Here is a 14,588-nt window from a genome sequence, read left to right as displayed (position 1 = left end):
ATGACCAGTTAGACCCTGGCAATGAGGCAGAATTAGAGGAAGAGGATGCTAAGTATTACAATGCAGATTCTCTCATACTTCAGTATTCTCCCCCACCTCCATTCCTGACTATGAATGGTTCCTCTGGAGAGATTAAGTGAGTTATGACACCAAACCATTAGCCCAATGTCTCACTTTCAGATCTGTTCACTGCAGCTGGTAAATGTAAATGGGAATGAATGATAGTTGGATCCAACTGTGTGTGTGTGTGTGTGTGTGTGTGTGTGTGTGTGTGTGTGTGTGTGTGTATGTAACTATTGTTTAATTTTAAACAGCAACCACATGGTCTTCCTCCATCTCGGGTGGTGACCTCATCATGAAGTGGCAGCTACGTGGCTGGCAACAATCTTTAATTGAGGTTAAAGAATATCTCTCTTAGTACTAATGAGATCTCTCTTCACTGTATCTCCTTTTAGACTAAGGAGGCAACAACCACCAAGTATTTTGGATTGGGATAGATTTCTATATGATAGTTCATGTTATAAAAATAAGATTTATTTAAGATAGAATTTAAAAACAATGTTTAATTAATAAAATATTAAAGCTTCACCTCAATGCTTTTATACACAAGAATGCACCTTGCTCTGACAGGTAAACTTTGCAATTTAAGAGTCTCCCAGATGATAATGGTTTCGAAGACATGAAGGGATCATGGGAAACAGCTGAGGGTTACATTGTGATGATGGACCTTAACAGTTTTGACAGGTAATAGCCACAAGAAGCATCAGCCAAAGAAAAATGGGATAGGTTTGATTCTAGAAGGTATTTTGGGAAGGAACCAAATGTAATAAATGTTCCATTTACTAAAAAAAAAAATAAGCAAACAAAAACAAAGAAACAAACAAAAACTAATTGATTGGCTATTTCAAAATAATGATTCTTCGGCAATTGCTTTTGCTAAATTTTTTGGGTCAAATTGATAATCATTATCCTGCTGATCAATTATTACAGTTTGCTCAGATGCAGTCTTTTATTTTTCCTGAAGTATTAATGCATATGCCAGTGAAAGATGCTGCTTTGGTTTTTTACTGATGGCTCTTCTAATGGGAAAGCAGCTTATGTGATTAATGGTGAAAGACATGTAGTTCAAACTATTCCTGATTCAGTTCAAGTTGTTGAGTTAAACTGTTGGTTTTCCAAGTTCTTAAAGATAATTCATTTAATTTTTTGTTTTTGTTTTATTTAAATATTTTTATTTATTAATTTTTTTCATTTTACATACCAACCCCAGTTCTCCCTCCCTCCCCTTCTCCCACCTCCTCACCTCCCTCCCACTCTATCCCCATCCATTCCTCAGAGTGGGTAAGGCCTCTCATGGTAGTCAACAAAGTCTGGCATACCAAGTTGAAGGAGAGCCTAGCCCCTCCCCATTGTATCAAGGCTGAGCAAGGTATCCCATCACAGGGAATGGGTTCCAAAAAGTCAGTTCATGCACCTGGGATAAGTCCTGGCCCTGTTGCCAGGGACCCCACTAACAGATCAAGCCACACAACTGTCACCCACATTCATATACAGATAGTCAATGTATTTATAGAGTCCTTCAAGTTATAGAAACTTTTTCTTATATTAAAACTATTAATGACAAATAAGAATGTTATTTCAACAAATTCAGGATGCCATTCATTAAAAAAAAAAAACAAAAAACTGTCATATTTTGTGGGGCACATAATGAGCACATATTAGAGCACATTTAAATCTTCCTGGTCCATTGGCTGAAGATAATGCTTTAGCTGATAAATGTACTCAGTTGATCGCAAGTTGAGCTTGCTCAGAGATCACATGCTTTGTATCATCAACAATAGTAAAAGCTTAAGAAAACAATCTTGTTTAACAAGAGAAAGTGCTCGTCAAATTGTTAAAAAATGTGCTATGTGTCCACAATATTTGACTGTACCTTACTTTGGAGTAAATCCTCAAGGCCTTTCTAATCATTTATGGCAAATGAATGTCACTCATATTGCAGAATTTGGGAAACTGAAATATTTGCAAATGACAATGGACACTTATTCAGGAATTTTAATGGCTACTGCTCAAACTGGTGAAGTTACCAAGCAAGTACTTGCTCAATGCCTGAAATGTTTCTCCTATATGGGGATACCAAAAGTTATTAAAACTGATAATGGATCTAGAGATGTTAGTAAAGCTTTTTGTCAATTTTGCTCTCAATGTCAAATTGAATATGAAACAAGTATTCCTTATAATTCTCAAGGACAAGTATTTTTTAATGAGCCTATGGCAATCTCAAAATGCAACTTCAAAAAATATAAAAGGGAGAATTATATCCCCAGTTGCCACATAATGGTTTGAATCATGCCTTATTTATTTTTAAATTTTTAAAAATGTGGATGCTGCTAGAAAATCTGCAGCTGATCGATTTTTGACTTGAAGGCACCACCATAAAATCTGCTCAAGTTAAATGGAAAGATCCTTATACTGGTTTATGGAAGGGCCCTGACCCTGTTTAATATGGGGATGAGGGCATGTTTGTGTTTTCTCACAGAATGAAAGTAAAACTTGTTAGTTGCCTGAATGATTATATAGTATATGGAGCAGAGAGATGCTGATCCTGATGTTGTTGATGACCATCCAGAAATGCCAGAGTGAGACCTATTGGGCCTATGTTTTTGATCCACCAATTTTACATCCTGAAACTTGGGAAGGAAAAGAAATTGTAGTTGCAGTTAATGATAACAGGTTTTTAGTTCAACCTGCCACCTAAGAGTTCCAGATTGCTCACAGTTTTTCTTATATTGGATATGGTAAAGAGATTCCTGTATGTTTTGCAAAAAAAAAAAAACCAACAAAAAAAAAAACTTTAGAGAGATGTCTTGGAGTGTTTCTAAAAACAAGTATTGGGACATATAGCTATTGGAGCATGTGTCTTAGTAAGCATATGATAAGCAATATACACTTTGTACAAAGTTATTGCTTCCTCAAGGTGATTGGATAAGTAATATTTCACCCGTTCAAAAATTTCCTCCATGCACAAAAGAACTGCAAGAGTCTAACATAACTTTGTTATGGAGATGATGTGCTGCCATTGTTCATTTAAAGTATAACAGCATAGGTACACCACAATATATTCTTGATTGGTCCAGAAATCAGGATGATTATAGTGACTCTTACCCTGTCTTACAGCAGAATCTTGGGACCAAGGACTGTCTGCTGGAATTTGGTATCCAGTACTGGATCTCCACAAACTTATGTTTGGAAACTTGCTGCTGCCATGGGAACAGTGGCAGGACATTCCAGTCACTTGAAACCTGTTTTAGCTTTCAAAATGCCCTATGTTCTTTTAATTGGTGAAGAAAATATATCTATGAATGGTTCTATGTTTAATGTATCATATCTTAATTGCATTTTGACCAATTGCATTTCTCAAATGGATAATCATACTTGTGTAATAGTGTTAAAATAACCTTTTGTAATATTGCCAGTATATATGAGTGATCCATGGTTTGATGATAAAGGGTTACAAGTGATTGAAGAAATCAAGAAAGCTTTAAGCAAACAGAAGCATGTTGTTGGATTAGTTATAGCAGGAATTGCAGCTCTTGTTACTATGCTTGCTACTACTGTGGTTGTTTCAATGGCATTGTCTCAATCCATTCACACAGCAGGGTTTGTTAAACAATTGTCTACGAATGTTTCTGACATTAGAAACTCAAGAAGATATAGATGTGAAAATGGAACATAAATTGAATGCTTTATATGATGTGGTACAATTTGTGGAAGATGAGCTCCAAAGTCTGAAAATTAGAGTACATTTGAAATGTCATTCTAATTATGAAAGGATTTGTGTTATAACTTCTGTGTACAATGAAAGTGCTATTGGATGAGAAAGAGTTAAGGAACATCTTAAAGGAATTTGGCATGATTCTAGTGAATCTTTAGATCTGGCTCAATTACATCAAGAGATTATAGATATGAAAAAGGCTAAACTGGATTTTGATGCAGTTAAAACACCTGAAGATATTTTAGAACAATTCAAAAGGGCTATCCCCTCATGGTCATCACTTACTTCACTCTTAAGTAGGTTTGTAGCTATTGGAGCGTGTATCTTAGTAGGCATAATCTGTTTGCCTATGATTTTAAAGCTGATTTTGAACTACTAAGATTTGGCTCAGAACTCCATGGAGTAAAACTCTGCACATTCCTTGACTTGGCACCAGAGGCTGGTAGCTGAAGACAGGTAAGTTTTCTTTGCTTCCCTTCAACCTAAGACAGGATGTGAATGGTGGAATTCATGCTCCTATGATAGATAGGTAAGATTGGTATATGGTAAGGAAACACCTAAGACAGGCACAGTCATCAGAGAGACTCAGTGGAGTCTTAAAATAAATAAAAAAGGACGAATTGTGGGAGCCCACAACTGACTTAGTATCCCAGTTTGAATTTGAAATCTATTCTGAGTCAATAGAATCCCAGCTTTCTTGCTCCAGGGCTGTGAGAAAGTCCTGATTAGCCAACAGGAAGGAACACACTATCTAGCTAGACACAGGCTGCTGATGCCAGCCAGAGGTACATTGAGATAGAAAGTGAAACTGCCTGTTCCTTGATGCAAGGCAGGATAGATAGTGGTTGATTGCCAGCACTGTGCATTATTCTACCTCTGTTCTTAAAAACTGTATATAAGCTAGCTGTGAAATAAACTCGGGGCTGTCCAGCATTGACTAGCAGACCTCTCGACTCTTTTCTGTCTTCTTCATTGTCTCTACAATCTGTACACCTCTATCTAGCTATCCAGCTGACTGTCAGCAGGCTCCAACAAGTGACTATGCAACACAAGGGCAGGACATTGTTTTAAGCAGTGCTGGTCTCTAAAAGCAGCAGATCAAACAATCTATGTGGAAGCTCACTTCATTGACCATTGTTCAATCAGTATATATACACAGGTCTATACATTCAAATCTGGGGGTAGGGGGTGTGCAGAAACTGTACATGACATGTATATCCTAAACACAGTAGTGTATGATTTATAGCAGACAGGATATATATATATATTCTTTTCAGAAGAATCTCATAAATGAGATGCTCAGATGATAAAGAATACATAGGAGCTGAGCCTGTCTTAAGAAAAATAACAGATTAGTGCCCTCTTTGATTTGTTCTGGGGTATACATGCTGTTTAGAATATACTTACTTAAGTACCTGTAGACTGAACTTATATATGTAAATGCTTATTTCCTGGTGGACAAAGAGGTAAACTACAAAAATTAATCTAACCCCAGGGTTTAGAAAATGGATTGTGTTTTCTCAATTACTCATGCTTTAGACAGACTGAACTCTGAGCACATTCCCACTAACATGAACCGCAATGAGCAACCTCAACAGAGCAGGCCTTGTAGATCCAAATTTTTACAATAGTAAGTTAGAGGGGTAGCCACTTCCTATTTTAACTTTCAAAGAGAGAACTCAAGTATTTGCAACATTATTATCACCAAAAATTAAAACCATGTCACTTTCTATATACTCTTCCCTCTTTCTGATTTTATGTGTCAACAGATTCCTTCTGTATAGGAACCAATTTATACCCTTGCAGTCAAGTGAGGGCAAATCTCTTTATACTAAGTAGTTTTGATACCTAGTATTCCAGTAACTACAAGATTTCCAAACTCCCAACACAGGCTTTCTTATAGGAAACATTTCCTTACATCAGTCTAAGCCACAGAATGAAGTGATCACACATCAACAACAGAACTGGGGAACAAGTTCTCTGGGAGTTTACTACAAGTATCTTGGCATGAATATCAGGTCTCTGGGGGTTCCTTTAGTGAGGGTTGATGACCTTCTTCCCTGCACTATACTTCTGTTCCTTGCTAATACCACCTCTACACTAAACATCTCTCTCTTCCAGAAGGAACAGGGCTGAAAGACCAGACTCTGGCACAGCATTTCTTCATTGCTGTGACTCAGACCATTAAAATAGCAGGCATTAAAGACTGAACCTCAGTCCTAGTTACAAAGCCTCAACGTCAACACAGTCTAACAGCTTCCTATGTGCCTTTCATTCCTAGCCTCAGAGCTTCAATATCCTGGCAAGATTCCTCAAGCATATTTCATGGGGCTTAAATGGAAGCTCTCCCAACAAGTATAATGGAAGTTTTAAAAACATTCCTTTTACCTAATGCTGAGATCCATTTCAAAAGTTACTCAATGGGATTTTCTTTCAGGCAAGCTCATTGCTATGACATTCCAAAATGATATTAGAAAATAAATCATTGGATGACTATATTATCAGTACCAGGACACAGAGAGTTATGCAAGAAAATGTCTTAGATATCTATAAATAAACCTTAAAAAAAGAAAAAGAAAAAGCAGCAGGAGGAATGTGTGGTGCTAATGGAATTCAAAGACATCATACCTCCTTAGAGTTGAAATCCACCCATCTGACTATTGCAGCTAATATAAAAAGCAGGTTGGAGCCCAATACTGTGCTAGTGATAAATTAATCTTTCTATGAAAAGAAAAGCTGCAAATTTGGTCATAAGACATCTTCTACCACTTTAAAATGTGCAACAGTCAAACATGTACATGATTAGATTCAGGCAAAGCAAAGCCATCTTGAGGATTATTCTATAATTCAGGTGGAAGGAGTTCTGCAGAGTTTAGTCAGTAAGGAGGGCTGTGGCCCCAAAGTAGGTATGAAAGGACTTGAGCTTTGCAAAATGGCAGAGGCAGGCCTCAGGAATGAAAGTGCTCTTCCCTTTCATGTTCCTGAGTACATGATATATCTTACTGGAGACTCCACTTCTAGGTGAGGGTTCCCTATTCTCTCAGCTAAGGAACTCAGGAGGCTGTGTAACAACAGCATATTGCTGAGCATCTAGAGGAACCAGGAAGCAAAGTGACCACACAAGGAAACTAGACAAAGGTGGAATCAAGCCTAACCCAAACCCTAACCCTTTGCTTGAATATGAGTCTTTGAGCCTTAACTTCATTAAAGATGCATCAGGAGCTAGATATATGGCTCAATGAGACTGATGATCCAAGTTTTATCTCTGCAATCCACATGGTGGAAGGAGAAAACGGACTCCTGTGGCACATGTGATACACACACAAGTAAAATGTAATAAAAACTTTGAAAGAACTCATCCAGAATTAGCAACAGCCTTACTGTATTTGGAGTGAAATTTCCAAGGTTTTATAAGCAGTTTGACACAAACATATTCCTATTACAAGTAAAAGAAGATGGATTGAACAATGTGCAAACATATGTAGGTATATTGTTTATTTCTACATGCAGTCAACCTTGAACAGAGCCAGAAACCCAATACATCCCAGTGGGAGCTAGAGGCTCAAAACTTGTGGTTCCCTTGGATGGAATTAAAGGTGTCTGAATGAGCAGGGGAACAAAGTATTCTTATTTTCATTAGTTTCTAATTGAAGTTGATATTTCCTTTAGTTATGAATGTACAAAACAAGTCTTTATGATATTAGCATTACCCATGAAATGTTATTTTTGTGCAAAGTAGGTGCTGAGGACATATTTATATTAACTATGAGTTATCTGTAATGTATATAATTAAATATATATAATTGTATATATATATGATTCTTTTAAAATAGAAAATATTTTACTTTACTTATTCATTAGAAGTATTCTGAGAAGAGAACCATAGCTTCACTAGATTGTCAAAGGAATCTACACAGAGTTGATGAACTGAAGAGAATTTGCTAGCAGATGAAAGGATAAATCAATCACCTTTCTCCTAAGGCTCTACCAGAATGCTGCTCTCTGCTGTCCAAATAGATAGAGCAAAAGATCCAGAATGACTAAGTTCTAGTCTCCAACTTATATGCATTCTGGTAAATTACTAACACAGCTGTTAATGCTTATGACACACCAGGGACTCTACTAAATACTTGGCAATATCACTTCTACATATGTTACTATTGTACATTGAGAAAAATTAATGTTAATGTTAAGAAATGCTAAATAACCCACTAAATTACTACATTTCTGGAAAACAGAGTATATGAAAATACCCAAGAAGCCAAGGGAATTATATTTTTGAAAACATGACTAACAGTTCCTATCCTATTTACCTCAGAAGAACTTTGTGAAACCCATCTGACTAATATGTGTATAACATATCAGATTTTAGGTAGACTTTTTCACATTTCAAAGTAAGTAATCAATATTTTAAAATTATAATCATCATTTTTGAGATTTCAAAGTACATCAAACTTTGAATTTTAGAAATAGTGTAAATATAAGTTTCTATCAGTGGGACTTTTGAGTTGTGTTCATATTTAGGCAGCAATGTAATTATCACATAGAATGGCTAAAGGCCTGTCAAGGGATCTTTGTTAATGTTAGGTAATGACCCAATCAAATTATTACATTCTTGTCAGTGTTATGGCACAAGTCTTGAAATGTTTGCTTCCTTAAATGAAATATCTCTTCAATATGGCCACAGGTTTTAGTCTATTTAGCAACTTTCTACAAGGTAGGAATGGAAGGGGAAAGCCAGTCTATGTCACCAGCCTGTGTAAAGTTCCACGTTGGAGTGATCTAAACAAACAAGGCTTAGTTAGCTAAACAAAATAAGCCTCTCTGCTTTTGTCCTCAGCAGCTCTGCAAAGGAGCTATCGGTGGGAACCACTCCAGGGACAGTCTCTTGAGAAGGCTTAGGATTCACTCACCTGACTAACGATGAAGAAGATAACAGTCATGGCAGCACAGGCCAAAGTGATAAGCATGAGGAACTTGAACCTGAAAATCAGACCCTGTTAGGAAAGACAGGAATAGTGGTTTAATATATTCATTTTCTTTCTCTGCATACACACACACACACACACACACACACACACACACACACACACACACAGGAAATTCTTAGGCAAAATATTTTATATGTTCTTATATCTCATGAAACAATGACACTGGAGCCTAGGAATTTACATTCACAACAAGTCATTAAGCTACCAAGTTCTCTGATAAATAGGTTATATAATTCTCCACAAGGATTCAAAGTTACCAAATAAAAGTTTTCTTCAATTGCAATAAAATTCTTCTCCAGTTTTTTTTTTGGGGGGGGAGGGTGGTGTATTAATCAAAGTGAAATTGATTTGGTTGAATGTTCTCATTTTTCACTCTAGCTCTGGAAACAGACAAGCTTGAGAAAGTACTTTTTGTTTCTAATAATAATAATAATAATAATAATAATAATAATAATAATCAGGATATAAAGAATGGTGCCTAGTGATTAAGGTGTCTTCTGTGCAGACTTGCTGTGCATCACTTATTGATTCTGCAGTTTCTCTTCTTTTCACATAAAAAGCCATTTAAGCAATAAATTTAGTCAATGTGTCACCTTCATTAGAGATTGGAGGTGGCTAGGTATTTCTCTTGAATAACTAATATAACCTAGAAGCAGATTACTGAACTCTACTTGAGCACCCACTGGCTATTTTAGAGAATGTAGAGTACTAAGAATCTGGGAAGCATGGGTCAGAAAGATTGCTCAGAGGATAAAGGTATTTGCCACTCACATTTAGTAACCTTGATTTAATTCCTTAAACCCATGTAAAAGACAAGGTAGAGAGATGAATTTACACAGTTGTCTTCTGATCTCTACACTTGTGCTATGACATGCATACTCACTCATACATCATATACACACACAAGCAATAGTACCTAACAATTTCTTTTTCTTTAAGTATAGAAAGCAGATTATTTGGGCTAAAATCTGCAAGTGTTAGAAGAAAAGCCATACCCCAAGCTAAGTTGGTTCTATGTAGTTCAGTATCCCATCTCATACAGTAAGCACCTAGGTTCCATCAAAAGTTTTTCTTAAAGAACCCATTGGGCAAGTTTTTATCTTACTGCTAAGAGTACATGTTTATACTTCAGAAAACTTCAGGAAATAGTTGTTTGGGTGTCTTTTTATTTGTCCCAGAACCCTGTATGAAAAGTCTTTAATGTCTACTTATTTTGCTTATTTATTTATTTATTTATCTATCTATCTATCTATCTATCTATCTATCTATATCTATTTATTTGTGTGCATGCTATAGACAGACGCACACACGGGTCGGGGGGCGTGGGGGAGAGGGAGAGACTTTGGACACACACATGCCACAGTGATTTTGTAGAGGTCAGAGAACAAATTTCAAGTGTCAGTTTTCTCTGACTGTGAGTTCCAGAGAATAAACTCAGGTTGTCGAGTTTGTATGGCAAGCACTTTTACTGGCCAGTTCATTTTGATGTCTCCTTAATGTGTATTTGAAACTAAAACTTCCAACTTCCAGAGTTGTGTGTTTACACATCCAGTTAGAGATCATGAGCATCAGCTTTAGAATGAGCCAAGATAGCTGCTTACCTCATAATGCAGCCTCCGGACTTTGCTCATGGCTGGGAGACTAGACTGCTTCCCACTGATGTTTCGAAAAACCTGAAATACCATGAAGCACAGAAACAGAAAATAGAGGCAGAGGCAGATCCCTGCTACAATGATGAAAGCCATCTGCAAGTACATAGTGAAGGAAAGAGTAGATCTGCCAAGAACATGTTCTAAGAGGGCACAGAACTCCTCCCAGCTGTGTTGGTGACACTCAACATTGTCTCCAAGTGTTCAAGGGGTTTTGAGAAAGGCACTACTATTAAAACCTGGTATTCTGATACCACTGATTGGGGTTTTCTGACACAACAATTTCAGAGAAGGGAATATTCAAACAGTGTTCTAAGCCATCCTACATATATCTAATCAGACTTGCTAGAATCAGAAAACAAGTGTAAACATGCCTGGAAATCACTGTGTTGTGCTTGGACTTATCTAAGAACAAGACTGAGATACCCTAGGGAACGTATAAATGGAGCAAGTTCAATAGCAAATGAAAGGGGGTTGTCGAGGGCCCGAAGGACACAGAGTAAAGGCAAGGACTGTGGATCCAGATAGTACACTTATCAGGGAAATTCTGAGACCTACCACTAGAGCCCAGACTGTGAGACACAGCAAGATCTAGAGCAGTGTGAACTGCTACAGGACACAGGAATATATCATTAGAACTCAGCTGGTTATGGCAAAGTCACTACCTGGAGTGATCAAGGAATTCCTCTAGAGGAAGCCAAATTCCAAGGAGCTTTTGGTGTTATTTGGCTTGTTATATATCAGCTGTATTCTGTTATGAAAATCATGTGTGCCTTCATAGTTTTCCTAATTGATTTTTCCCTAAGAAGCACTAACAGTATGGACTGATCACTCTCTGGACATAACCATTCAAGATATTTGGAGAACAGCCTCAGGAAAGGCTTCCTCTAGAATCAGATATCTCCCTTAGTCACTTTCAAGGACTAACAGTAATAACAGTCCACATGCAAGTCTCCTGATTTAAGGTAAATTCCACAAGGAGACACTGCCTAGGTCAGGTGGACATTAAATAATAGCTTTACATAATTTAGTTTGGACCCTCATTTCTTACAGCCTTACTAACGCTATAGACCTCTAACTCCTTACCTAATCACTTCTAGGAATATTTAGACAACCTTCTGTGCTGACAGCTATGGTCAGTCAGAACCCCAGTTCAAGCCTCCCTGTAATTATCATCGTTGGCAGCATCCAGCCAGGTCCATCCCCAGACGGAGGAAAGTACCTTATCAGAGATACCTCTGTACTCTCTAAACATCCAGACTACCTGTTTGAGAAGGCCTGGTAGATGTGCCAATTAAGTTTAACTTCCTCCTTTCCCAAATCTTACCTCTAGTTCCAGATCTCCCTTTAACTATCACCAGAGGCATCTAGCTGTACACAGGTTGCCTAGCGACCGAGCATATTTTCCCCTACCCTGCAGAAAAATGGCAGATAGCTTGGACAGATATGAGCCATAGGAAAAAAGGCAGTTTTATTTTTTCCCATTAACCTAGTAACTTATAGATTCTTAACATTTTCTACCAATCACATTTAGGACTATAGTTGAGCACATAAGATCTCTCTTCTTAGATATTACCCAAATTTAGCCTTTTGTTAATTCATTTCACCATTGGTCACTTCCCTTTGGGGTTACAAATGATAATTAACAGTTATTGCCCCTCTATGTGATTCTTATCACCCCTCCGTTTGACCCTGGAAGCCTGGCTTTGCATTGCCAAGGGATTACTGCTTGTAAGTGTACATATACCAGGACTCCCAGGACTAGAATGACAGAGAGACAGAGAATGGGGAGGGATAAGGAGGATTTTGACCACAGAGTACATGTGGATGAGATGGAAGATGAGGAAGAGTCAGATGGGGAAGTCCTATCTGGGTAAGAACAAGGTGAAAAGGACCTAGATGAGGCAGAATTAAGATGAGAGAATTAAGATAGAACTTAGAGGGAGTAGATAATATAGAGAGAAATCAGGCAAGAAAGGAGCTAGGTACAAGAACAGAATTGAAGCTGTATAAATAGGATGTTATGCCAGAGGAATTAAAGCAAGTGGACTATAGAGCTCGGTGTGCTGAGATTCTATTTCCTGGAAATAGTCCTCATCATTAGTAGTTCTCTCTCCTGAGCCTCTGGGATGTATAATATCAAGGCTGGTCCCTCTAATATTATACAAGAGTGAACTGTCAGCAATAGCAGACAACAGACTGTAGCTCCTCTCTCTTCTAACAACTGAATCCCAAATTGCCTATGTTTTTCCAGTACTTTGACAGGTATGAACTCTACATCCACCTTTCATTAAGTAGTATATTTAATGCAATTCTTCCTTCTTTCCTATGACCAACAGTACCCTGGGATAAAGAGAAAATGGTTAATTGGTGCAGGACTTGAAATTTTATTTGCTTCCCTTGCCCTTCATCCTATGTGTGAACTAGACGTTGCAATTGTTTGTCTTGTACAATCGCTATTGTGGAGGGTGAGGAGTGGAGGAATTTCAAATCTTTTATCTGAAAGGTACTGATACTATGTATCTGTTTGCTCACAAAATTCTGTGACATTAAGAAACTGATATAAACATCACCACAAGACAAAGTATATTCAAGGGTACAAGTCAAGGTATTAGCTGTTATGGGAGAACACAATGCCAGGCTGCCCTCTCACTACAGAGGAGAGACGTTTTCCCTTAGAATATTAAAAATGGTGTTCAGAATATTAGATTTTAAAACAAGCATCCTTAAAGGGATGGGTTAAGACTCATTTTTCTTCATTGAAGTGATGCAGATGGTGATTATATGGACTAATCAGAACCCTCAGCATTGCTCAAGACTAATTACCTTAGTGTCATTCCCACTGAGCCTCAGGAACTAAAGGTGGTTATCCAGTTAAACTCTTGTCAAAGCTTCACACAAAGGCCTGGATTTCCCATGGAAGCCCTGCATACAAGTGACCTTAGACCCCAGTTTTCCCACAGAAGGCTTGTACAATGGTGACTTTGGTCCCAAGCTTTCTACAGTAGAATACTCCCTCCCATACAGGTGACCTCTGTTCTAGGAGCCAGAAAGTGCATCCATGGCTTAAGAAGAAGCTGCTACACCATACAGAATAGATGATTTAGGATATACTTCAGAAAATAAACTTTGAACTGGATCTAAAACCTATGACACAGGGAGAGCTTGTAAGTTCCTTACTTTGGCTTCTTTCACAGCCTGAAATCACATATTAATTCTTCTCATTATTTATCTCTAATTGCAGTTATTGGTCTGAGGACCAAAGCCCTGGCTGAGTTCATACATAGAGTATCAACTGAGCCACAGAAAATGATCATGGAGGCCAGGCAGATAGAAAGAGAAAAATGAAGCCTCAAATTTATCAAGGAAGGATACAGCCAGTTCTGTTCCAACATCTGTAGTCCAGATACTGTAGAAAGGATTTGTAAGTTGCACTCCTCTATAAAAACAAAAACAAACAAGAAGGAAAATAAAATACAAAGGTAGTGTAGAGATTTCCCTTAATACTGTAACAATAGACGAAATCGGGAGTGTGGTAGTGGTGTTTCTATATTTAGAAAGTAAACTTCAGAGAGTATAAGGGGATGTAGAGCTTTAGAATATGATGAGCCCAAGCACTTTGCATGTATAAAGGCATAAGCCTTTGATTTAATCACAGACTTCATCTGAGGATATGATCTCCTCCATATTTCATCCCATGTAACCCCAGCCACCATTCTTCATTTAAAAACTCTTCCCAGAAAGATGGAAGTAGACACATAATGGCACATTTCATCTTGGACTGACTCCAATAACTGCTTACCTTTCACACATGTCAAATATGAAGAGGCAGAAAGAGCCAACAGCAATTGGCCCAACTTGCTTCCAATACCCAGCAATGTGATTCCGTTCATGCTGATCCTAAGTAAAAACAAATTGAAGAAGCACAAGAGCAAAGCTATTCCATAGGTGATCCAGCTAATCACCTACCATGTATGGCATTAGAAACAAAAAGATAAAACTCTTAATGCTCATGTCAGTTGAGGGAGATCATTTATCACAAAGCCCATTCACTGGGGCTATCAGTAAGAATGCACAAAGCAATGTGGGATGACAGAGAATGATTTTAGGAAAATTTTTGGCCCATTTAATAACTTGCTGTTTAGCTGATAACTTTTGTTTATAAAGGTAAAA

The 14,588-nt window shown here is 37.6% G+C and overlaps 1 protein-coding gene across 1 annotated transcript in view; it reads right to left on the bottom strand.

Moving 5' to 3' along the window:
* Wls (Wnt ligand secretion mediator) overlaps positions 1-14,588 on the bottom strand; it is a 108,692-nt gene that overhangs the window by 12,583 nt on the left and 81,521 nt on the right. The window contains exons 7-10 of the mRNA XM_036190129.1: positions 14,218-14,315; positions 13,791-13,854; positions 10,368-10,511; positions 8,689-8,772 (exon numbers count right to left, since the gene is read on the bottom strand). Coding sequence (XP_036046022.1) covers positions 8,689-8,772; positions 10,368-10,511; positions 13,791-13,854; positions 14,218-14,315 — 390 coding nt within the window. The remainder of the gene's footprint in view (positions 1-8,688; positions 8,773-10,367; positions 10,512-13,790; positions 13,855-14,217; positions 14,316-14,588) is intronic.

Source organism: Onychomys torridus, chromosome 6 (genome assembly GCF_903995425.1).
Source record: "Onychomys torridus chromosome 6, mOncTor1.1, whole genome shotgun sequence".
Taxonomy (NCBI): domain Eukaryota; kingdom Metazoa; phylum Chordata; class Mammalia; order Rodentia; family Cricetidae; genus Onychomys; species Onychomys torridus.
This window is presented reverse-complemented; position numbering and strand designations above follow the sequence as displayed.